The sequence below is a fragment of the Cylas formicarius genome, unplaced genomic scaffold (assembly GCF_029955315.1).
Source record: "Cylas formicarius isolate icCylForm1 unplaced genomic scaffold, icCylForm1.1 PGA_scaffold_12__32_contigs__length_19106922, whole genome shotgun sequence".
Taxonomy (NCBI): domain Eukaryota; kingdom Metazoa; phylum Arthropoda; class Insecta; order Coleoptera; family Brentidae; genus Cylas; species Cylas formicarius.
Window position 1 is genome coordinate 4,668,209 of NW_026844225.1, and position 27,162 is coordinate 4,695,370.

At 39.0% G+C, this 27,162-nt stretch overlaps 2 protein-coding genes across 2 annotated transcripts; both read right to left on the reverse strand.

Annotated features, from left to right (window-relative positions):
• Nucleotides 1-1,275: 1,275 nt before the first annotated feature.
• Nucleotides 1,276-2,367, reverse strand: LOC132695810 (uncharacterized). The gene is made up of 2 exons (XM_060660301.1): nt 2,103-2,367; nt 1,276-2,041 (listed from the first exon to the last, which is right to left on the reverse strand). The coding sequence occupies exons 1-2, from the start codon at nt 2,269-2,271 to the stop codon at nt 1,902-1,904; spliced, it is 309 nt and encodes a 102-aa protein (XP_060516284.1). The 5' UTR covers nt 2,272-2,367; the 3' UTR covers nt 1,276-1,901.
• A 76-nt stretch (nt 2,368-2,443) lies between these two features.
• Nucleotides 2,444-2,942, reverse strand: LOC132708517 (zinc finger protein 587B-like). Its single transcript, XM_060680849.1, has 2 exons — nt 2,609-2,942; nt 2,444-2,555 (listed from the first exon to the last, which is right to left on the reverse strand). The coding sequence occupies exons 1-2, from the start codon at nt 2,841-2,843 to the stop codon at nt 2,506-2,508; spliced, it is 285 nt and encodes a 94-aa protein (XP_060536832.1). The 5' UTR covers nt 2,844-2,942; the 3' UTR covers nt 2,444-2,505.
• Between the last annotated feature and the right edge of the window lie 24,220 nt (nt 2,943-27,162).

A 27,162-nucleotide genomic window follows, 5' to 3' on the forward strand; every position in this document is an offset into this window, starting at 1 on the left:
TCCAGTTTACCAGGCACGTTTTGATCATGCATCACTGAAATGGTTTCTGCAGGCTGGACAGACTTCAACAATCGTATCTGATCTGTCAAAGCTTCGATTGCAATAGCTTGATTCTGAATCGTTAGTTCCTGCTGTTTAATAATTTGTTCCAAATAATAGACTTTTAATTTATCTGTGCCATCCTGATGAACTTCCTCGACAGTAATTTCAACTGGTGAGACGACGTCAGTTTTTGCAGTTTTGGCAACCTCATCTTCACAACATGTAACCGATTTACCATCAACAGACCACTTCGCAGTTTTTATCTGCTTTAGACAACTGACGTGTGACAAAACACCGCATCTAACGCACCTAAGACCAGATTTAATGGAGCTGCTCTTGCACCTTTTGCATACTCCCAAACTTTCACTCATTTTTCAATGATAAAGCAACTATCGGTCTTCAACCTCAAATAAACCAATCAAATAGACGAAAGCTTCCGTGCGCACAGTCCGTTCCCAACAGATCAACGTCACCGGGGTGACAAAAACTAATCTGACTCCGCGCAATGACAACACACGTGCACAACCTTTAAACAGCCTACTGATAAAACAGGGGTTGTTGCTAACACTTAATACGAAGAGAAAAATGTTACTATACACTCCGCACTAATTTTGATAAATTAAATTGCACTCCGAATGAGTTAAATACGCTAAACATTCAGACAAAAGAAAAGTACCACATAGGGCGAGCACAGCGCGCACAATTCCTCGAAATTCCTTCGATTAAGTTTTTTAATTTTGGTTTTTGCAATTTGCGAAACGATGGATTCCGGGCAAAAAGGCAGTTGGTTGTGTGCGTCATGCAGCACTTCCGGATAGTCCAAATCTACTTCGAAACTGTATCCCCTAGGTGAATCGTTGGGGATACGCGTAATATCTAAATTTTGAATTTTGCCCTCCTCCAACCACTCGAAGTTTCCCGTTGGGAGGTATTATGACATGGCCGCCCCGTATAAATTGGTAGCGTCCAAGTACATGACGTAAGAGGTAGCTTTGGAAGGGTCGTAATTAGGTAAACATTTATTATTAGCCGCGGCCTTTCTTACACTACACTGACTGACTCCTCCGCGGATACCGTGCTTCAAGAAGTGTATCATGTCAACGTCGGTCAACAGGTCCAGTTCGAGCTTTGTCGTCTTAAGGGTGCTCGTCCAAGATAGACCCAGGGTCCTATAAAACTGACTCGGGTCCAGACCGTACGTGTTCAGACACTCCTCTCTGAAGTTTTCAAAAATATCGGCTAAAAGCAAAATGTCGGATTTTAAATAAATATCTGAATATTCGCCTAAAATTTTACATTTCAACAAATTCCACACTGTCCAGACACGCTTGTAATCCTCCCTGATTATGTTGCTTTTTCGCATAGAGTCATAAAAGTCCTCGTGAGATGGTAGTTTGGTTTCGTCTAATTTTGAAAAAGAATCGAGATACGTATATGGAAAAACGCCCTTCTGTCGAATATGTTGAAATTCGTCCTCTTGATGATGCTTTAGTTTTTCTTCGTTATAAAAGTTGGCCAAATACCCGTCGCACAAAAACTTTGCTTTACGCCAATTTGTTAATTGTCGTCACACCACTCGAGACATGTGTCTTATTAAACAATAATGATTATCTCCATAATCGTTTCTAATTAATAAAAGCTTTACATGTCTCTCTTTACTAGATTCGGTAAAATGCAAAGGACCAACGACTTCAACTTCATTACGGCCTTCGTTATAGACTCTCTCGAGGCCATAAACGTTGACCGAAATTTTATTGAGTCGTTCAAACATAGGTATGTCCCTTAGTTTAACGGGAAAATCGATACCTGTAAAGTCCAGCCCTTTCTGAAACTCAACATAGTTTCTGACCTTGTTGGCGTTATTTGTTCGTTGGATTGCGTGAAGAGCAGCCAAGATCGACCACATAAAGCATTTTTTGTCCGTGTTTTGTACGTTCAAAACAGCTTTCTTGCCTTCGATCTCCTATTTCTAAATGGAGGCGTTTCATCAAAGCCCAGCCTGTAAAACCAGAGCAAAAAAATATTTCGGAAATAGCAGCATACATTTTTATGAATCATACCGCTGTCCCTTTCCTGAAACTCGGACGCTTTGGTAGCCAAGATGTCGAGGAACTGGATATACAGCTCCTCCAGATCGGTGTTACCGCTCACCAGCCGATAGTTGGTATTGAAGGACTTGAGTTCCTCTTGTTCCTTCGTCTGCAAGAGGAAGTTTCCGAATAGTTCCATACCGACTTTTACGTTGCCGTAGCGTCGGACGTTTGACTCTATCAACGTAAGGATTTTAGCCCTAAGGTGGTCCAAGAAACCCTTAAGGGTTAACGATCGACGCCAGACGGTATGTAGCTATGCGATTGCTTAAAGAGGTCTGTATCATTTAAACTCCTTCCTCCTGCACCACGCTGCAATTTTGGCGGTGAGCCAAAGTACGCAAGTGTCCTTGCCATCTCATTCCGGGAATGGTCAAGTACACTGCGTACAATGGCGCGTGGATTGTAGTGTCGATGTTGTAACTATAAAATATAAAGAGGTAAACTGTTTGTATTTGAAAAATGAAAAATCTTACCTTCCGGTAGATCAAGTCTCGGGCGCTTGGGTTCGTCGGCAGCAATACCGGCGTCGGCGGGTCTCTTCGCCTTGGGGGCCGGATGTCTCTCGCGTTGGTGGCGTCGCAGGACCCCCTCGGACTTGTATATCCCTCCACAAACCTCGCAAATTTTCGCTGCCGCGCGACAATCCCCGTGCCTTACAAGGCTGTCTTTTCGGCTGAACGAGCGGTTACAATATTCGCACTCGAACATTTTTTTACTGTAAGAAATTATGAGCGTCTCACTTATGAACTGTTCGCGTTTTCACTTTAGCGATTTTAGCAACACTAAACACTTACCTTGTTAATTTGGTAAAACACACAAAAAACAATTTTAATAATGTGAATTTTTTCCAATTCCAATTAATTTATAGTAACGGGAAAATTCGAAAATGTCCTTGGGGGTTAATTAACATTTGTGTTCGCGAGTATTGCAAATAACACAACCGCTGATTAAATTCGCTGAGTACATTTCTTTTCGAGTAAGACAAGACATGCAAATGCAACATGTTATTTTGAACTTTGAACTTTGCTTATCGAGCTGTGATTTTACAAAATTCATGGCAAACACTTTTTTACTACGGGGGAGATACGAATTTATTAAGCAGTCCCGTGAAAGACCTATTCCGTCGCTGTTTCGGCCGAGTTCAAACCTGTTCCGAACCTGTTTGATTGCTGACTTGAAGCAGTTCTAGCCTGTTTAGGAACTGTTTCATATCTAATGCAGGTCTGATCAAGGGTATCCTCGATAACATTACCTATCCGAATTAGCTATTTCGCAAATCTTAAAATAAAATGACCAAATGTACCGATGTTTTATGATTTTATTATTATTTTTTGTCAGCAATACAGTAGGCAAATAATTTTTAAATTTTTACACAATATATCCTGGAGCCAAATTTTGAAAATAGACTATTTTTGCTTTACTTTCTTCAGCACGTGTTCGCAGTACTTGGAGATCGGTCTATATGAGTGCGATCTGAGCTTCGAGCTGTTGAATACTTTCCTCCCATTGCATCAGCCGATTTTCGAAATTGTTTTTCAAATTAAGTGCTTCGCAAACCACCCTTTTTTCATTGTCATCTCTGAACGCCTCGAACCATTCACTCTGTTTTGGCGGCAGAGCTTCGATTTTTCTTTTTTTAGGCCGGCCATTCCCACCAGTACGCTTAGATTTCTTTTTTTTTGAGATCGCCGTTATATCTTTCAATTAAATTAATGAAATTTTTGAAAATATCTTGGGACTGAATTTCGTTATGACCCAACAGGTCGAAATAATAGAAAAAAAATGTTGTTTTCTTAATAAGGGGATGATAATATTTTTGCTAAAATCTCGGCATTCTCTTATAGAAGTCGTTCGTTAGGTCGTGATTGTTGAACAAAGCATAATTGGCCTGAAATGGATTCCATGTATTAAAATTTTCTACTTCTTTTTCGTACATTTTTTCAAAACAATTTATCACAATTTGATTAATTGAATTGGACAACCACGATTTTCCTGAAAGGTCAAAGTCTTCAATATGTGCATGAGAAATAAACGAAGGATTAGATCTATTATGTATGCAGGCATCTTACGCTTTTTTTTAAATTTTATGTAATAATTGATGTCACCAATTAGTCCATTGTCTATTATGCCTAAGCACTGTTCTCCAACTTCTAGATGAGATCTGAACATATCGCTTTTATCGTTTTTATAGCCAGGAATTCCTAAAATGTTATCACTTTTTAAATGATGTTCACAAACCAAACAAAAATATTCCACTCTGGATGAACGAAACGTCTCGTAGATGCGGTTTTCACATGTATAGTGAACCCAGCCTTTGCATATTTAACATTCAACCAATTTCGAATAAGTTTCATTTTCCTTATGATATATTCCACAACATAAGCAATTTAATTTCATATCTTGAGAGTACATTAAGAGCAGGGCTTTTGGGTAACGTATAAATTAATAGTTATTAAATGTTTTTGAAGTATTGTCCAAACTTTAGCATATTGTCTAGAAAAATATTATACCACTATTTGTTCACAGTTCATGACCAAGATTTATTGTTTCAGTAAAAAACGTTTTATTGAAAATGTTTTGTAATGAACAATTAATTTGGTTTAATGTTGTTCAGGCTTCAATGGTCATGTGACTAGTTGGATTTATGTGCGACACAATGCAAATGTATGTTTCCTGTTTCTCCTCCACTTCTCGGTGGCATTAAATTCATCTTTTTGATTTATTGCCATGGTCGCTAATCGATCTTTTTTTTAATTTAAACTACACTCTTGCCAAGTTTTCAAAACATGTTCTCTCTATTTTCTGATGAAATTAGAATATTATAAATGTTTTTCTCCATTCAAAATGTTATTTTTCAAATAATTAAAATAACCCACGATAGAAGCATTTGACGGTCTTTTTTAAATAAGGTCACATTAATTCAGACCAAAGGGAATAAAACGCCATATATCTTTATAGAAATATAGTGAACCATTCTCTGTTATTCAAGGGACTGGAATGTTTTAGACTTTTTATTTCTTGTTCAGCTGAATTACCTACAAAGTTGTCCGGTATATGTTGTTCTATAGATAGTTGGAAGTGACTAAATGCAAACAATTTTTTCAATGTATTTAATGCTTGGTTCGTGTGTTAGCTTCGATATTTGTTTAAAAAGACGATATATATGTTCGAAAAATAAACTTTAGCGTCTTCCAGTGATTGAAGATTAATTCCCACAGCTAATACTTCTTTTATAGCATTTTTTTGTTTACTTTCTGCAGAAACGCAGTTTTCATGAACAAATTTTCGTAGCATATCTAAAATAAAAAATATTTTTTGTTTTCACAAAATCTGTTTTTCGCTTATTTCAACCCCTAATCTCCTCCAAGTTGCTTTATTCAAATTTTGATGAAGTACCCTTTTTGTGTTTATACGTTAGTGGCATCAACGCAATCGCTGCACATAAACCGGAACCTATCTAAAAAATATGTTTTCTGTTTATCGAAAAACAGTTTATAAAAAGATATCGGATGTACGCCAACGATTTTTTTTTAATATACTAGAATGCAGAAGCATTAAAATTTAATAATCGTATCTGAATATGAATCTGAAGAATATTTTAGAAAATATATACTGTTTTTCTACAAAATGGGGGTTGGGCGGAGTTAGTGGTTGGAGCAGGGGTAGAGAGGAATCGCTCGACGAGGAACGCGGGCAACAACTTCACACCGGTTGATACATCGATCCAGTGTGCGACTATCACTTAAAGACATCGGTTTCTTTACGTACGGTTGCGAACCACTTCGGACATTTCCGGCATATTAGTCACGGGTTTATGACCGAAGAGTTGAAGAGCACCAATGCTACATATAGACAGTGCATTTTCTATTATGATTTTGTTGTGTATGTGTCTGCTCATATTGACCATAAACAATTGCGATATGGAACACTTTATTCGACACATATTAATGTAGCCAGAGTGTTTGATATTAATAAATTTGGAATTTAAGTATGTATGAAAGCTTAAATTAATATTTAAAACAAAGTTTTCTTAATCAGCCTATTGTTTCACTAGTTCCCATACAGTATTTTGATGTGTCAACTTAACAAATCGCAATCTCATAAGGGACTGATTGCGCCACCAATCCTTTGTAGATATTTTAACGCGAATTATAATCTTGATCCGGTAAACTTCCTTTTAAAAAATATTTATTTACGGAAAATGATCACAAAACAACTTAAAAACTATTGAACAATTAACAAGAACAGCTTTGACACTTAGCTAATGTTGGTGATTACAATGTATTAGTGATGTTTATATATTACAAATAGCACGACTAAGTGTTATTATTATTGGGCCAGTCCGGACTGGTTTACGGATATTACTCCTCCATCCTTAGTTTTTTCAACGTATTCGTTGATGAGTTTTTCTAACTTTCTTAAAGGGATTGTTTTTTGATGCGATTGCTTGTCCCATTGTACCAATAAATACCAGTGCGTAAACAGAAACTTCTTAAGATTGAAGGTAATACGTTGAACATTCTTTATTGATTTACTTTAACACTAGCTTTATTTTAGATTTCATTCCCTGACCATTCAATCAGATCATCGGGTGCTTAGGTCACGCTTACATCTTCATATTTGAAAATGTCAACGTCGATTTGCATTTCAACCCCCTCCTCTCAATTTGTCGGCGTGGCTTCGACAAATCGATAACAGTTATTGGAAACTATTTGAAGACTTGATTCAGGAAGAAGAAAATGAAAAAATCGGATATCATCACAACGATGTTTCCAATTTTCAAGGCGATTCTAAATTTACACTAATAGCGAACAAGACTACTGAACGTCATCAGTTTATTCAAACAGAAAATTGATCATTCTCTACATGGTCTGAATGAAAAATTAAATAAATCGTTTTTAATATCTTGCCTGTTATTTAAATCCCACTGATAGAGAAAGTTTTTGTCCGCTATAACTAAATCTATAAACGTATAATGAAAATAAAATATTATTATGTATAAAATTGCTTTATTTAGGAAGAGAGTCATACAACCAAAGATATATAGATTCAGCGTTATTTAACGTACAAAATATTGGAACTGTCATACATAATTTAAACCAATCAATATTCACAATTCTAGGGCAATCAGTTTTTAAAAACTTGCGCAGAAAAGTTTCTTTAATATCTCTTTTAACATACATAATATCCACTTCTTCATCAACAATATTGTTCTGTAGTATATGCCGGACTTCTTCTTGTTCCCTTTTTCCATCACTATATCGTAGATGATGATGATGATGCTTCTCCAAATATCGTATTTGTTCTCTGTAACACTCTTCCAAATCGTTGAAATGTTTAGAGGGTTTGAAGAGATGTTTCAATTCGGTAGCATGCACTATTGTTAATTCATTGGCAATAAACTCTGGGATGTTATAACCTTGCACACACAACTGGATCCTAACTCAGTCTGAAGTCAATTAGAAATACAATAAATAATTCTAGGCTCATGTCATCTAAGTCACATTTTGTTTATCTATCCAACTGTTGTGAGCATTACTGAAATCTAACCCCTTAACGTAAAGTTTGTTTCCTTTTTTCTCAAGACTTTTTCAACTAATTATAACCCGCCTGAAATATCTTCACCTTTGTCATCATGCAGCAAATATGTTGTTAGATTTGTAAGCTCGACTTTCTTGATTGTAAAAATTTCATTCGACCAGTTTGGGGTATAGCCTTTATCAAAAATACCTCGGTGCTTACTTATTCTGGCGAAGTCTCCAATTTTAAATTTATTACCATTACTTGCAATTTGCACGTTGTAAAGTGGATAATTGTGCTAAAATAGAGCTCATAGCATCTGCAATATCTGAAGCACATTTCGATTTTACATGAACAGCCCGAACATATTTAGAGAAACAATCAATCACAACTAGAATGTACTTGAAACCTTTATTTTCTTGAGCATATGGTAGCATTTTTACAAGATCAGCTTGAAGCAGCTCATTTATACTTTTGATTATCACTCGACGTCTTTTAAAATTGGTTCTTGCAGGTTTATGTAATTCTGCAACTATATCTTTCTTGACCAAGGTTGCAGCATAGGGGTTCATTTTTATGGTTGTGGGGAAAATCCTTTCTCAAGCAGAACTGAAGGGTCATCGAATTGCACTGGACATTTTAGTATTAATTCAATATAGAGCTTAAAATTTGATACCAGGGATGCAGAAGCAGATTCGATAGAATCAGCAACATTAGAAACAAAACAATATCTTATCGTTAAACTGTAACGGAAAATTTACAAAATCCATTAGTGAATTTTTCAAAGAAACTTCCACAGGCTACTGTAATGCTTTTTACGAAACTTCTGGATTCCTTCTGCGTCGGTTTTTGCTTAGTCGAAATTGCTGACGTTTCGCCAATCATCCTGTTGGCTTCTTCAGAGCTTGACTGAAACTGTTTCAAGTCAACAGACCCGTGAGATGTGTCCAAGGAATTCAAGTTTTCTTTTCTTGATACTAAACAAGACTTCAAGTTCTTTATTCATTCTACGGAGAACCTATTGATTCGTGACCCGATCCATTCACGAAATCCTCAGGACACGCATTTTTGAAGTTTCGCTATTTAAGGTCCAACCCTCTATACCATTAAGCAGTACCATCCTTGTTCTTAAAGTTAGCGACAAATCTATAGCTGTAAGAAGTTTCTTCAGCTTAATGAATGTTGTCTTAGCTTGTTCTATTCCTGATAGTATTTCAGACCTATTTTTTATATCTTTTTCCGAGGTATTGAAACTGCGCCACCTGCTCAACAGTCTGCTGTCCTATAAATAATTGCCCTTGGTTATTTCCTGTTTTGGACACTATTAACATTTTTGTTTTGTTCACATTGATGGTGAGTCCATATTCCCTGCTAATGATTGCCACTTTGTCCACCAGTTGCTGCAGGTCTTCTAGTGTGCTGGCAATTAGAAGTGTCATCGGCGTATCTAATATTTTTTATTGCTCTACCGTTAATTAAGATTCCTGTCTGAGTAAATGTTAAATAGCATTGGACAATGAATACAGCCCTGTCTGACACCTTTTTGGATTTGTATTTCTTCGGTTGTGCTGTTATCGACTCGTGCGTGCGCTACCTGTCCTCAGTAAAGTTTTCAAATGATTTGTATGTCGTGATAATCGATGTTTAGGTTTTGTAAGATGTTTGAAAGCTTCCTAAGCTCATGTTTAAAGTTGTCAAAAGCCTTTATTATAATCTATAAAACATACATACACTTCCTGGTTTACATGCAAGCATCTTTGTGCCAGAATATTGAACGCGAATATAGCCTCTCTTCTAAAAGGCGATCAGGAAAAGGTGTAAACTTTAGTCTAAACAGCTCTCTGGTCCGAGGGAGGGCGGGCCCATCCATCATAAGCCTCGCCTGCATCATTCCCGGAGCAACTCTTCAGCCCACCGCCCAGGCTTCGAGGGCTACCCAAGCGGGGCTCTGGTCCCATATACCTATGCGAGGAGCCCTCCCTGGCTAAGGCCTCCGCTGCCTCATTGCCCCGGATCCCGGTGTGACCCGGGACCCAGACCAACGTGACTTTCCTCTCAACACTCTTTTATCAACAAGGAGCGCGTGCGCACTAACTTCAGCGCCATAAGTGGCTGCCATCAATATAGCGAAAATTTCCGACTGAAACACAGTCCAGTACTGGCTCACAGGGACTGACAAGCTCGATCTCTGTTAAAAAACAGTGACTACGTGACGGAGTGCTACGCGAATAAACAAAAACCGGGAACGTGACGCTAGATTGACTTTTGAACGTTAGACAATTTTTAATGTGTCACTTTTGAAGTTGTTTTTATGAATTACGTGTTACTTTTCGTTTTCCACCATTATATTTTAATATTTAAACATTAGAGAACACTTAGTAACGAATCCGGTGTTTATTTGAACGACATATTCCACATTTTGGTGCCGAAACCCGGGAAGTGTTTGTTTTAGTATTGGAATTAACGTGGAACGAAATAATATTTGGAAAATGGAATCAAAAACCGAAGTGTCTTTACGTAAAAATTATCGCGGGCAATTGACGAAGTTGTGCAAGGCCGGAGATGAGGCCGTAAATTCAGCAGAATCTTCACCGGACGAACTCTCAGTTTTGTGTGAAAAAATTAAAGTTTTAAGAGTGAGTTTCAACGAACTGAACGCGAAAATCTTGCCGACGTTAGCTGACAATTTCATCGAAATGGAATGTGACAAAGTGACAGAATACGACATTAAGGCTATGAATGTTATTGCAAGTTTGGAAGTGGCTATAAAACGCAGAACGAACGGAAAGCAGCTGCATAACGTGGGAATTAGATACATGCGAGACCCTCAGGATATCTCTCCGATTCCAGAAATGAGTATTGGTAACGTACAATCCCAAACCAATCAGAAATCGGTAAGATTACCCAAACTTGATTTATTGAAATTTAACGGCGACCTGGAAGCATGGCCAGCTTTCTGGGAGCAATACAGTCAAGCTATACATAATAATCCTGAGCTAAGTATGAACTGCAAATTTACTTATTTGAAGTCGCTTTTAACGAGTAAGGCGATTTCGGGCTTAACGTCTAGTGAAAACTCATATAATAATGCAATCGATTTATTAAAATCGGAGTACGGACAAGCGGAAAGAATTATTGACTGTTACGTGCAAAAATTATGCGGTATTCCGTCGGTAAAATACGACAAAGATGTTAGTGGATTACGTCGCTTCTACAGCACGGCTTCTTCAATAACGTGCTCGTTGGAATCATTGGGCATATCAGCAGATCAGTATGGTTTAATGGTCAAATCCATGATTTTTAAAGTTTTACCATACAATTTGCGAGTTCAGTTTAATAAAATTAAAATACAGAGTTTTTCTCACCAAACTGAATCTTCAAATGTGTCGGTTAACGCATAGTTGGGCTCAGTGAACTATAAAAAACAGATCGCAGATTTATTAAACTTTTTAAAACTAGAAGTTGATGCGTTGGAGCAGGCTCAGACTAATGAAAATAAAGACAATAAAAATCACGCGAGTTCGCGAGAAAATTCTGGACATTTGACGCGTAACGACACCCGAAATCGATTTAAATCAACCCATAATGAAACATTTACAGCTCAGGGCTTCTTAAGTGTGGCTTACGAATAGTGTTTATTTTGCAAAAATAAAAATCACCTAACCAAAGATTGTTTAAGAACTTATATTAGTTTGACGGATAAAAAGAAACTTTTTCATTACAGTAACAGATGTTTTCGTTGTACTGGGCAAAATCATAGGTCAAAATTTTGCAAAACAAAAGACATAACGTGCAAAAAGAACAAAGAACAAGCAGCTGTAACTGTATTTTCTACAGGACGTCTCGAAAATGTGTATCTACAAACTGCGTGTGTCTTTGTAAAATCGAATGAAGATAAAAAAGAGGTATTATTACGGGCGGTTTTTGATGCAGGAAGCCAATTAACTTATATAAAACAATGTGTTTCACGGCAACTCAACCTAGCAATTATCGGAAAGCACAAGATTTTAATTTGTGTCTTCGGAAGTTCGCAACGCGGCGTTACCAAACTGTGCAATAAAGTTGAAGTTGTTGTAAAGAGTCAGTATTCAGATAAGTTAATTACAATACATGCCATTGAAGCTCCCGAAATATGCTTCGATTCGATTAACCCCTCTTCTCTTACCGATCCAGTTATCGAAGATTTTGCAAAACAAAATCACTTAGCGGATATTCAGACAATGCCTTTAGTAGCAGAAGGAATATCGTTGCTTATCGGTAGCGAAAATTATTGGATGTTGGTTACAGGTGAAACGCGTACCTTAACAGAAAAATTGCGAGCTATAAAAACTAATGTAGGGTGGACTATTCACGGTGCAAGAGAAGCTAACGAAGGGGCTCCCGATTTTACTGTAAATTTTAATGTTGCGACTATTTTGCATTCGCAAATTATCGACGGTGATACAGAAACGGACTCAGATGAAAACAATTATTTAAATTAAAAAGATCTTGGGACTTGGAGACGATTGGCATTAACGGTTCGGAAGTTAAAGTGAAAGACAATTTTACCGAAAAATTTATGGAAAATAACCTGATTTTTAAGGACAATAAATACGAAGTAACTTTACCATGGCAATCCGATAAGGACTCAAATTACACGGGTGCATTTAATCGTGCAAAAAACTTGATAAATAAGTTGTGTAAAAACGGAACTTTATTAGAATACGACAGAGCAATACGCGAATATAAACGATTAGGCTGTTCTGAATTAGTATACGAGAGTGATATTAAACATAATAAAACGTACTATCTACCGCATAGACCAGTTTATCGACGAGATAAAGAAACTTGTCAAGGGCGAGTGGTATTCGACGCGAGTGCTCATGCGCCCAGAATGCCTTCGTTAAATGACAAATTAATAACGGGTGAAAATTTAGTTCCAGACTTACTAAAAATTTTGATAAACTTTCGAATTGGTAATATTGCGTTAGTAGCCGATATCGAGAAGACTTTCTTGCAGATCTCTTTATGTAACGACGATCGAGATTATCATCGCTTTTTGTGGTTCAAGGATCCTATCCAAGGCGAAATATTTTCTGTCGATCAGTTGCCGAAGTTTGACACTTATAGAATGTGTAGAGTGACATTTGGAGTTACTACCAGCCCATTTTTGCTAGCAGTGACCCTAAGGAAACATTTATTAAACCAACCGGATCGTGAATTTGGAAAATCTTTATTAGAATCTTTTTACATAGATGACTTTGTAAAATCGGTAAATAACGAAGATGTCGCTTTAGAAGTATATACACGTATTATCTAAAGCAAAGATGAATATGAGAAAGTGGTGTTCAAATAGCGCAAATTTAATGAAAATTTTTAACGACATGAAAATCGATACAAACGACTTACAATCTAACGACCCAAAAAAGGTTTTAGGAGTAAATTGGTTTACGATTACCGATCAGCTAGCACTTGATGTTCCTAGAATTTTAAATGATTTTAACGTTGCTAAAAAACCTACAAAGAGAATAATTCTGCAAAATATTGGAAGGGTGTTCGATCCAATTGGTCTATTGAGCGGATGTTTTATAACAATAAAGTTACTTTTACAAAAAATTTGGAAGAAAAACCTTAAATGGGATACACCTTTGCAAAACGAATTTAAAATGGAATGGAACCAATGGATCCAAGATGTGTCCAGCTTAAACGATTATGCTATAACTCGCTGTATTTTACCTGACCGAAAAGAACCCGTAGAGTTACATATCTTCGCTGACACCAGTCCTCACGCTTACGGAGCCGTAGCATATTTAAAACGTTTGGATAATAACGATTGCAATTTTTTAATGACCAAAAAGCGAGTCGCGCCATTAAACCAAACGCTAACTTTACCAAAGTTAGAATTAACCGCAGCCTTATGTGCAGCAAGGTTGCAGAAGTGTATTATAGAAAATATGAAATTAAACACAACCAACATATTTATATGGTCGGACTCTAAGATAACTCTGTATTGGATTAATGGCAACAAATATAAGTGCAAACCATTTATTCAAAATCGGGTACGAGAAATACGAAACATGAGTAAAATCATCTGGAAGTACTGCCCAGGTAGAGATAATATTGCAGACATTTTGACTAGAGGAGTTCAAGCGTCAATATTGTTGAAAGAATCGGAACGATGTCTTCATGGACCTTCATGGTTATCTTCAAGCAAAGAAAATTGGCCAATGGACTAGCAATTTAATTTGAAGAATGAAGAGACAACGGTAGTTTCTTGTTTAGCAGAAATGAGAGAGAAGGTCTATAATGAAAATAACGAAGACAAAAATATAGTAAAAGAAATATTTCCTTTGGACAAATTTAGCAGTTATGAAAAAGCTTTAAGAGTAGTAGCTTTTGTATACAGATTTTTAAATAATGCGAAGACAAAGGATAAGGAACGAAGAATTACAGGGTACATAACAACAAAAGAAATTGAAAATGTTGAGATGTTAAAACTGGAGCCATTTTTAGATGAAAATCATCTACTTCGACTAAAACTAAAGAAATTGATTTGGAACGCGCACGAACAAATGAAACACAAAGGAGATGTTGTACTTTTACAAGAACAGGACAGACCGCGTTTAACCTGGAAGCTCGTGAGAGTTACTCAGCCATTTCAAGGACGCAATGGAAAAGTAAGAGCGTGCGAAATAAAGACAAGTACCGGTGACAAGCTGAAACGTTCAATGCAGTGTTCATATCCGTTGGAAATGGATAATTTCGCGGCCCGGGAGGATATTAAAAAACAGTAACTACGTGACGGAGTGCTACGCGAATAAAGAAAAACCGGGAACGTGACGCTAGATTGACTTTTAAACGTTAGACAATTTTTAATGTGTCACTTTTGAAGTTGTTTTTATGAATTACGTGTTATTTTCCGTTTTCCACTATTATATTTTAATATTTAAACATTAGAGAACACTTAGTAACGAATCCGGTGTTTATTTGAACGACATATTCCACAATCCCGTTGTCTCGCCGTACGCTCCAGCTCCCAGGAGCCAACTCTGCCCTCTCTCCACTATTCCCTTGATGGGAAGAGAAAGGTCCATTTATCGAAGAAGGTCGTCTCGGGGATCATGACGTCACTCGGCCTGCCCATGACACTGCGATCCCCGGGCCAGCCTTTTAAAATGTCGTACGGACCCCGATTGAAGATTCCCTCTCTCCAGAGCCCGCAGCTCGCTAGCCTGATAGCCGTCCTGGCCGCCTACATCCACACCCGAGCCGCCAGAGAGGGCAAACCCACCAGAGACGCTAGAGCGCTCGTGGGTGCCGTCCTCATGGCACCCGTTATACAGAGGCAGGCCAATCTCTGCAGTTTGTCAAGTACTAGCCTTGCTCCTGCTCGTTTGGTCCCCGGCCACCATGGTACCGTAGATCCACTGCATGATCTTCGGCCCCAGGCGCCAAGTGTCCCCTAACGTTCTCCGGCATGCCCACAGAGCTCCAAAGGTCCACCTGGTCTTTGATCTTATATGTTCCTGGAAGGTAAACTTGGAGTCCATCCATACCCAAAATACTTGACGCTTACGCGTGCAAAAAGAGGCACGCCAACCATCGAAATATTAGCGTTTCGCCCCAACTTCCTTTTCCTGGTGAAGATGACCATCTCCACCTTGCCAGGATTGACAGCCAACTTGCTGTTCTGGCACCATTGTGAGAATCTGCATCCTTCTCACGTCCGTCCCCTGTGTCATTATCACAAGGTAGTCTGCATATGCCTGATCATAGACCCCCCGTCTTCTTCCCTCAGAATATGCAATATCTCGTTCACCACTAGGCACCACAGCAAGGGGGACAAGACCCCACCCTGTGGACAGCCCCACGATGAGCCGATGGAGACCTGCTCCCCACCCTGTCTTGCCTCAATCCTCCGGTCGTTTAGCATGGAGCGGATCCATTTTACAATGGCCGTCCTCACTCCAGTACGCTCCATCGCCGTGCAGATCGAATACAGGGCCGTGTTATTGAAGGCCCGTTCGATGTCAGCGAACACGCACACCGACAGCCGTCCCGAGCCCATACCCTCCTCTAACCTGGAAGTCAGATGGTGAAGAGCCGAGCCCACAGACCCGCCGCTCCGGTACGCATGCTGAGCTGGTTCTAAGGGGGCTTCCAGCTCCACCCAGTCCCTCAGATACCGCTCCACCGGTCCAGAGTTTTCATAATGAAACTGGTGAGGCAAGCGGGCCGGTATGACTTCGGGTCCGTGCAGTCGCTCTCCCCTAGCTTGGGGATGAACACTACCCCGCTGTGTCTCCACAACTCGGGCACGTATCCCCTCGCAATAGAGGCTCTGGACAGATCTATCAGCGGGCTGATCAGGAGACCTCCGTCCCTTTTGCAGCAGGGCCAGAAATACTCCATTCTCGCCCGCCGACTTCAAGGGGCCAAAGCTGTTAATAGGCCACCTCAGCCTACTATGGGTAACCACCCTCCTTGCTGTTGCGTAGTTGCATCTATGCTCCTCTGTCTCAGGGCAACTCTTCTCGAAAGCCCGTATCATAACGGAACTGACGCGGTCGGCGGTCTCGTCAATCTCTTCCAATACCCGGTGTTTTCTTGGTAAACCCCAAAGGCGTCAAGCGATATCCTCCCCAGTTTGTTGCTCGGTTGTTCCTAAATTAACCGGTTCCCGAAAACTCATTTCCAACCCAAAGGTGATGTATCTATGGTCCGACGTAGAGTCCGCCCCACAGACACACCACCCAGTTATTTCCGGGAGCAGAGTGTCAAGTCTATAACCGAGCTCCGACCCGTCGTGAAAAACGTGGATTCTACCCCTTTGTTGGCTACCTGCAGCCCTGCAGAGGTCATGAACTCCACGAGGTGTCCTCCGGAGGACAGTTGCGGTCGCCTGGAAAGCATGCAGAGCCGACTACTACCTCCCTCGCGCCTTCCCAAGTGGGGATCTGACCATAATTGGAACTAGGTCCCTGGACGCCTTGTTCCTTAGGAAAAAGGCCTCCAGCCCTATAGTTCGTATGTAGACCCTGGGACCGCCGCCTGAGGAGTCGTCACTATGCAGCATCGACCCTCCCAGCGATAAGCCCCTAACCCTTGATTTTACAATCCAGGGCTAAATCAGTGGATGTACCGCCCTCTGAAATTTTCCTGCATAAGTGGGCCGTTGCAGCCCTGCTGTGTTGCAGATTAATTTGTAATATCCCCGTGAAGATGTTGTTACGGGAATACCACGTGAGGGTCACAATGCTAGTCTCAGCACGAATCCGACCCAGAGGTAGCACCAACCTCCGTTTCCGTTCCTGACTGGTGGCCCTTGATGGGATCCATCGGTCCACCTCCATCTGAGATTCCTCCTCGGTTCTCCCTTCCTCGGGGGGCCCTCCGGAGGTCTCCTCCACAGAAGCCGGGAGCGCCGCCTCTCCGACAGGCCCATCAACCTCCATGGTCAACCTCCATGGACGAGCCCTCTTCGTGTGAGCCCTCCGCGGCCACCTCATCCCCCTGCGGCCTCGGTGCCGCCAGGTTCACTTTAATCTGGTTCGCCAGGTAGAATAGGTTTACTCCTCTTGGTTCAAGTGGGGATGCTCAGACCCCCCCGCGTCGCGTGCCCGTCCGTCGAGCCGTTACCCGACGCATGGTTTATCAACCGACTAAAAGCCAGTTGGCATCGTTGCAAGCCCTTACCCACGACACGCCAGCTAGGCAGGATGAGCTGGTCCACGACTGGTTATTTGTTTGTTAGCCCTATTGGATTTTTACCTCTTCATACCTCCTTATTCCCAGCCACCCAGGCCCCTGAGAGCCTGGGCTCCCCTATCCGCCACCTGGGGACGCGCCTCATGGATTGCTCAACCACAGAGGATAACAGTATGGTAGAAAGGTTGTTGTTCCTGAGTTGGACGGCACGAACAAAGTCCCGCCCGGTCCACCCACGTGGCTTGGAGGAAATCCAGCTCCGACTCGATAAGTCCTCCGCCGAATACTCCATCCCCGCAGTCGTGGGCCCCGATAAAAGTTCTTGTCGCCAAGTTTGGTCCGTGGGAACCTCGCTTTGTTTGTTGATAAATCATACTTGCTGACCTTTTGGCAATCATCCTGTTGGCTTCTTTCGAGCTTAGTTGAAACTGGCTCGCATTGTACTCTGTGTCTGCTTATAAAAAAAAACAACCTGTAAAGAATTCAATCCCTCTTGAATCATCACTGCCGGTAAAAGTGCTAAGGCATAGTAGTTCCTTGTATTTAACGTACATTCCCCAGTGCCTTAGCTTGTCGAAGCAAAGCCGGTAAGAATAACAGTTTGTATTTTTATGTTAAGAATTTGACATATTCTACATACTGTGACCCAAAAGTAAGCTAAAGGCCGGTTTTGATTTTCTCGTGGAATACCATATGTTTTATATCTAGTAAGTTTACAAAACTGGATGTCCACATCTGACGAACAATAGCACTGACGTTTTTTTTATTTTTATTTTTTTTATTTTCAAATGTATCTGACAAAAGTGAGAAAAAAAAACACCCCTTTAATATTTCCTCTGGATAACAGGCTCTCAAGCATAAGACAGGAGCTGCTTCATAATGTATAACAATCGTCCTATTGTTGAAAGCATCAAGTGTTCTTGTTAATTAGGTAAAAATGGCATCATATAGTGGTCGCGTTCTCCTTTTCATAATAATGTGAAAAGGAGGGGGGGGGGAGTAAAAATCCTGGTCTTTCCGGTACAACTTTGAAAGTTCCGTCAATGAATCTATACTGTGACTCCCGAAAGTTTTCAATAAACTGCTGATTCCCAAAGATAAGGGCCGAATGTCCTTCAGCCCTCACCTGCTCCTAGAACTCTGTCCAAATCTTATAGGTCAGCAGGAATATTTGGTCTTGTTGATCTACTTCACCTGTGCATAGAACTTCGTATCGAGTTGAAAGGGACTGCTAAGGCACACATGCTTCCCTCAAAAGGTTCTTAAAATCCATGCCATGTATTTGGTCCTCCAATTGTCCGTGATTGTGCTGTTCTTTCATTAAATTAAATACTCCATTCTGTTTAATTTTCTCCATTTAACTACTACAGAGGCCCTGCCTATGCTAATAGTACAGGAACTCGTGAAGCAATTATGTAACAAAATTTTGAGAAGGTCTGTTCAATATGCGCATGCGCGAGATTTGAAATTTCGTTTTTAAGCAATGGCAGCTCTAATTGCATTTTCGATCCATTAGGCCTTGCTGTTTCCAACGACCAACATGGCCGCTGGCAGGGCGTCAATGTTTGAATGCTGTCTTTTACGGCAGTATTTTCTCAAAATATGTCGAAATCTCATTAAATTTTCAGGAAAAAAGGGATTAAGGTGTAGAAAGCGTTGTTAAAAAAATTAGCGGCAAGTGCCGAGTTAATATTATGCTGAACGGATCGGTGTGTATAAAATCGGTGGTAGTATAATTCTGTAAGTATTTTAGCGTCTTGGTTCTTTAAGCGCGATAGACACGATACTAGTTAATTTTTCCCGAATTTGTGCCCGTAAATCGGCGCAAACAATTTGTTTTTATAAACTCATTGGGTTAACCCCTATTGAAAATAAAGTCGAATTCACAAAAATGTGTAAAAATCATGTTGAGGTACTAAATATCGCACTGGAAACATCTAAGCGGAAAAATGTGCAACAAGCACTTCGTATAGACAGAACACTCATTCTTTTATCGGAAGTCTAGCAATTGCAGAAAGTTTCGCCCCCAAATATATAATTATGGAAAGTACCAACGGACAGTTTCGTTAAAGAACTATAGGTATTGAAAAATGTAACCAATAAAATTAAAAACTAGTATTAAACAAGTCAATAAACCATTAACCCTCAGTGTAACAGAATTAACATTACCAAACCCCAAAAAGTGTTGTTTATTGTCTCACAATTTAAAAAACGGTTTGCTGGCAAAAATTGCATGGTGGCCACTGCAAAAAATTTCCCGTTAAAAATATTTAACAGCAATTGTTAAATGCTAAAAGTACATGGAGAAATTGCATTGTGTCTACCGGGGCTTTAGATGCTAGTATCAATTCACGTGAAATAAAGCACCCGTTTGTTTTTGAAAAACACTATATATTGGATTTACACACTTAACACATGTTCTCGCATTGACTACTACTTGTAATTTTTATAAAATGCAGACTCCTTATATTAATTATCAAAATTTCAATTACATTCATGTAGGTCTAAATTATGTTAAAATGTATTAAAATGTATTAGGTATGTATTTGATTTCAACTGTTTTTTCAGCAACAGCATCCCGAGCTAAATGATACTTGATCTTCGATTTATCATGAAACACAGGATTATTAGTAGCCAACTTTTGGGCACTTTGATTGTCAATCAAAATTTGACCTGTAAGATCGAATACAAGATTTCTGAAATATACTGCCTTCATGGCTTCACTGAGAGCCATGTATTCTGCTTCAGCCGTTGACAATGCAACTGTTTTTTGTTTACAACTTTTCCATGAAATGGAACCATTTAAAAATTTAAAAACAACCAGAACAAGATTTTCTATCTTTCTTGTCTCAGCCTCAGTCTGCATCTACGAAACCGATTAAATTCAAATTATCCTTTTCTAATTTTATTGAATAGCCTTTTGTGCCCTTTAAATATCTTAATACTCTTTCTGTACACGGTCAGTGTATTTTAGTGTAACAAGTATTATATTCATTTGCTTTAAAATTCCATTCAAAAAAGCCGTTTTTACATTTAAATGTATTATTTTTAAATCTAGTTGCACAGCTACAGTTATCAAAGGCCTAAATGTCGAGTGCCTAACTACAGGAGCAAAAGTATCAATATAATATATATCCTCCCTTTCAGTATATACCTTTGGCACTAAGCTCGCTCTATAGCTTTTACTATAATTGTCTCCATACTTAACCCTATACCCATTTGCATCCTACGACTCTCCCACCTTCTGGTGGATCAACGAGGTCCCAGGCCTGCCCAGCATTGCAGTCTTGCACTCATCTCTATCTGGTCTTTCCAATGCATCTGCAACGGCTGCTGGAGCTGCGGACGTAACTAGTATATTACCCATGCGAGCTGTGGTTAAGTAAGTCACATAATCTTCGAAGTCTTTCTTCTTTATACTTCTTTCCGATTATCTTGGAGTGTCTGTAGTCTCTGTTGGTCTTGTTTTGCGAATGTAGTCACTATCAGCATCATCTATAACTTCGGTGGTATCTTCATAGATTGACTGGTCCGTGCGTCTGAGATTCCTCTGTCTTTTATTTCTGCGTCATGGAACTGAGTTACTTCTAGGGCTTTCTCCATTATAGTTACATCTCTGCTAATCACTACCTTTTTGGTTTTTGGATTGTAACACCGATATCCTTTGGTGTTTGCATCATAACCCATTAGTATGTGCTTGACTGACTCACTTATTTCGATTTACCTTAGGAATGTGCACCATGGTTTCACTACCATATACTCTTACATGATCGACACTAGGGTTTCTTCCCTGTCCATAATTTGTAAGGAGTTTTCGAAAATCCTGCGGAAATAGAACGATTTTTGAGGTAGCATGCAGTGTTACAAGCCTCGGCCCATGAACACCTATCAATATTTTCATCGAGCATTAGACACTTTGCCTTTTCTACTAAAATGCGATTAAATCGTTCAGCTTGGCCATTTTGTTCCGAAGTATGGCAATTTGTCCTCTGATCAATGATGCCATGTTTCTTCAAATAGGCTTCGAAAACTTTACTGCAATATTCTCCTCCATTGTCGTTCCTTAAGATGTTAATCTGTTTGTTCTGCTGTTTTCCACTAATGTTATAAAGTCATTGAATTTTTCATATACTTCGTCCTTTGTCTTTAATAAGTAAATAAAGCACATTATACTGAAATCATCAATAAATAAATAAAATAATTCAATAGCTCTATTACCTTTGCTTGGGAATGGTAACCGGTTTTGGTTTCCTTGACAACATACTTCGTAATTCTGCATGCCAATGTTCATTCGTTTTTGACAATCAAAGCCGTTTACAACTTCACTCATTTTATCTAAGTAGTTGTTATTTAAATGTCAAGTCTACGATGCCAAATGTCGCTTACTGCACATTTTCAGTTGCCGCTAACATATCTTGAGAATTGTAAATCTTACACCCTTTGCCATTAAAGGATAGATACACTGTTTCCATTTTTAATGAGTTGACAAACAGAAAGTAAGTTTGTCTTTTACTCGGGTACAAACTGCACATTGGTCAATAGAATATCGTACTCTGACTTATCTGCAATGCTTTTGATTTCGACATCTCCTTCACATTTCAATAAAATTCTCGTCTTGTTGACCACTTTAATATCTGTTAGGTTAGAACTTCGTTCATGTCTTAACCTCATTTCTTAACCAATCTCTTTTTGGGGTTAAATGAACGCTCGAACCGCTATCGATGTACCAGTCCGTATTTTTGAAATTTCCAGTGAAGAATACAGCATTTAGACCACTTTCTGCCTTGTTATTCGGGTATTTTAACATGAATTGACCTGTTTGTTTACATTTAAAACAAATGATATTACTAAAATCCCTTTTCTTGATACAGGATTTGTCACTAGAAGCCCTTGAGCACTTTCGATAACCTGCCTTGTGCTGCTTTTGTTTCGATTTTGCTGCAAATGCGTCATTGTTACTACCGGCATATCCAGCAATTTCGTTTTAGTCGAATCTGTAGTGATGCTTATTCCGGAGTGTTCAACCGCCATTATCATGGCGAATATTTTTCAGGAAGTCCAGTTAACAACAAGGATCGTACCCTAAAGGTTTTTTTTAATTTCGCCCATATGTCTTGAGCTGTTTCTCCGTCTTTAACCTGCGGAAATAAAGATGGATCGATGGGTAAGATCACTTTGGCCTTCGTTTTTGCTATCAACGTAGTGTCTTGCTCACTGCCATCCATGCAATTGCTTAATCCTTCAAGTATAAATACGTTTTCTCTAGCAAACCACCACTGGTCGTAGTTCTCGGGATCAAGCAGACTGGTAGATAATTTACCGCCATCTTGATGTATATATAGTTCCAATCACAAACGTGTTTTATACGATCATTCATTTTGACAAACTGTTAGTTTTAAATCTTTTTAAATAAAAATAGTATTTCGAGAATAGGTAACTTGATATTGTTTTCGACATAATACGTTTTGTTACGTTTTAATTAGGATATTGTAAAATTGGAGGGTTAGTTAAAGCTTGTTTAAAATTATTAAAACCTTGGTGACATTCTCTGTCAAAATTAAATGGTATTTCTTTTTGCAATAGACGATTTAAAGGTTTTTATGTTTTTGCAAAATTAGAGGTAAATCTAATCTAATCTAATCTAAAAATGATTTTATTTCTTTTGTGTTTTTTGGGATTGGAAAATCAACGACTCTTTGATTTTTGCCTGTATTGGGTTGGACACCATCTTTTGTGATTGATAGTGACCAAGATATGCAACTTCTTTTCTCAAAAATTCGCATTTGCCAGGTTTGTATTTTTAAATTTGGTTTTCAAAATCCTTTGAAAACTTCTGTAAGACGAGAAATGTGTTCGTGTATTGTTGGTGAAAACACAATTATGTCATCCATGTAAACTAAACATTTTTCATTTTGCAATGTTAATTCATTGTTCATTACTCTTTGGAAAATAGCTGGAGCGTTTTTAAGACTGAAGGGTATTCTTTTGAAAGAATAGCTTCCTAGCTCACAATTAAATTGAGTTTTTGGAATGTCTTCTGGATCCATTTCAATTTGATGAAAACCTGAATCTAAGTCTAGAGTTGTAAAATATTCACATTGACTAAACTGGTCGAGTAAATCTACGATTTGGTATAGGATATTTGTGATCAAAAGTAACTTCGTTTACATTTTCGGTAATCAACGCCTACACGCCGCTTTTGTTTACCTGAAGCATCCATTTTCTTTGGGACTACCCATATTGGCGACGACTATGGTGAATAAGAGGGTTGTCTATTTGTTGATCTAACATTTTATTTATTTGATTTTTGACTTCTTGCTTATAAACATGTGTATAGCGATATGTTTTTGTATATATTAGTTTGGCATCTCTTATATCAATTTTATATTTTGTGATCCATCGAGTGGAGAGTTTTCAATTGCGAGAATTATCGAGTGTTCCGCAAAAGTGAAAAACGAGCAAATTGCGAAGTACAGATTGTTGGATCGTCTGTATTCGCAAAGAAAATTGTGTGAAAATTGTGAGGGAAACGTTTACGAGTCCGTAAACGAACGCCGGCAAGCAAAAAAGCGCAGCTGGGACAAGGCGGAGCGGCGCGGTGCACAAAGCATTGTTTGAAGGTCGGCGTTGCGGTGCCGTGGAGTTTATCGGCGAGCGCGGCGCGGCGTTGGAAATTGCACGTGCGGGCCGTACGATCACGCAGCGTTGCTACGACGCGACGGAGGACGAGACAGTAAGGGCCGGACTTAGAAAAAAAGTCGCCGTTAACCTGTAAGTCGATCCTTTTCAAACCTTTGTTGGATTTTGTAGTTTGTGGTCTCTATTTTGTGTGTAAAAAATCAGCAAAATGGCTGAGCAATTAAACCAATTAATTAGAAAGCGAGCTAGTGTAAAAGCGAGCTTATCTCAATTTAAAAGGTATTTAACAAATTTCAATGTGCAAACTGAAAGCGCATCTTCAGAAAAAGAAGTGTTTATGCAATTGCAATTTAGAACAGAGAAAATAATAATATCAAAGTGAAATTGAGTCATTATGTTCGGAAACAGATTTAGAGAGCCAATTTAATGAAAGGGAAATTTTCCAAACAGAATTTTACAATATTTTCGCAAAGGCAAAAAATATTTTGGGTGATTTGAACGATACGAACAACAAAAATGAGTGTTTGCAAAATATTACGCATTCGGATTCCAACTCTGTCATTTTTCAGGAAAATTTACGGCCAAATTCTAATGAAACGATGGGTGTACGATTACCTTTAATAAACTTACCAACGTTTGCTGGAAACTACTCAAAGTGGTTGGAATTTAGAGACACGTTTGATAGTTTAATTCACAAGAATAAGTTGATTGGCGACATTCAAAAGTTTCACTATTTGCGTGCATCACTTGAGGCTCCAGCAAAGGAGGTAATTCAGTCATTAGAATTTAGCGCTTCAAATTATGAGATCGCGTGGGACATTTTGTGTAAAAGATATGACAACAAGCGTATTTTGGTGCAGAATCATATTACGGGGATTTACGACATACAGCCCATAAAATATGAATCTTCTTCTAGTTTGAGAAATTTAATTGATAACGTAGACAGGAACTTACGAGCCTTGGAAAATTTGGGACAACCTGTAAAATTTTGGGACACGTTAATTTTGTATCATTTAGGCACTAAACTTGATCGCGTAACATTAAAGGAGTGGGAATCTTTTAAAATAAAAACAGAAATGCCTGAGTTAAAAGATTTTAAGCGATTTCTAAAAAGCCGTGCAGACTTGTTAGGGACCTTGGAAAAGAATTCGCGGACAAAATTGAAGGAAAATTTAACCGGGCAAAAACAAAGGGTTTTTGTTGCTGGGGTTGAAAAAAGCAAGTGTGTTGTTTGTAAAAGCGGTCATGACATCAGCGAGTGTAAGAAATTTTTGGAGCTAACAACCAGCCAGAGAATTGCGCAAATAAAACGAAACAAATTATGCATGTGTTGTTTTTCGAACAAGCATTTTAGTTTTAATTGTCAAGGGAAAAAATGTTCGCAGTGTGGTTTAGGGCATAATGTTCTATTACATTTTTATAACCAACGCCAAACTGAACATGGCAGTGTTGAAAGTGCCCCAATTGCTGACGTACAAAAGGCTGTAGAAGCGTCTTCAAAGGAAGGAAGTAAAACCTCTGTGGCGCTATCGAGTAGAAATTGTGGGACTCAAGGTCAGGTGTTACTTTCTACAGCGATTGTCAAAATAAAAGATGTGAGTGGCAATGTGCATCATTGCAAGGTTTTGTTAGATTCAGCTTCAATGAGCAATTTTATCACTGAAAAAATGTGTGACAGACTTCAGTTAAAAATAAAAGATGCGAATGTGTGTGTGGTTGGGATTGGTCAAAACACTGAAAAGATTTCGAAACGGTGTGAAGTAGAAATCAGTTCTCAGAAAGGTGATTTCAAAATTCCTATCAGTTGTTTAATCATTCCAAAAATTAGTGATGAGATTCCTTTGTGTGAAATTGAATTAGGGCCAATAAATATTCCAGGAAATATTTGTCTAGCAAACAGTGAATTTCATTTGCCTGATGAAGTGGATATGTTAATTGGTGCAGGTGTGTTCTGGAAACTCATAAGAGTAGGAAGAATCGAATTAGGGGAAAACAAACCTGTCTTACAAAACACTTGGTTAGGATGGGTAGTAGCGGGCTACATCAGTGGACAAGGATCTCGAGTCAAACCTAAGAAAACGGTGTGCAACCTAAGTATCGGTACAGAGGTACAAGACCAACTGGCCAAGTTTTGGGAACTAGAAGAGCCAGGTGGAGGTCAAATCGAGGGAATGACACGCGATGAAGTTGATTGTGAAAATTCGTTTGTGTCAACAACAAGGCGTGATGAGGATGGTCGATTTGTTGTTGCAATCCCATTGAAAATGAGTATTGAAAAGTTGGGAGATTCTCGAGAGATGGCATTGGGGAGATTTTACTCTTTGGAGAGGAAATTTGCCAGGGACAAGCAACTACATGTAGATTATTGTGAATACATGAGAGAGTGTGAACAAGTAGGTCACATGACTCAAGTAAGTGAGGACATCACGAATGAAAGGTGTTATTACTTACCACATCATGCTGTGAAAAATGAAAGAAGTTCTACAACAAGGTTAAGGGCTCTGCACAATCAGACTCGGGTGTGTCACTTAACGATTTGCAATTTTCCGGGCCAAGAATTCAAGAGGATATCATTTCAATTTTGTTGAGGTTTAGACAACATGAAGTAGCATTCTGCGCAGATATCGCCAAAATGTACCGACAAGTATGGGTTAGGGAAGATCAACGCCATTTACAAAGGATACTGTGGAGAGAAAATCCAGCAGAAGAAGTCAAGGTCTACAATTTAAACACGGTGGCGTTTGGATTAACCTCAAGTCCATTTTTAGCGGTAAGGTGTTTGCAAGAACTGGCAAAAAATTTGCGAACAAACGCAGATTTCAAAGGTAATTGGCAAGGATTTCTACGTTGACGATTTGATATCAGGGGCCTCGTCGATTCAAGAGGCACTTCAGATATGTAAGGGTGTTTGTGAGGTTTTAAAATCTGGTGGGTTTGAGCTCAGAAAGTTCAGTTCGAACAAGAAAGAGTTCTTGGAACAATTTGGAGTAAGGCCCAAGGCAGAATTACAAACTCTTAATCTAGGAGAGCATCAACACAAAACTTTGGGATTGTATTGGGACTGTCAGGCAGATATCTTTACCTACAGGGTGAAGGAATTTTCAAGTAATTCAAGTACCACAAAACGGAAGATTCTGTCAGAAATTGCCCAGCTGTTCGATCCACTTGGGTTAGTCAGCCC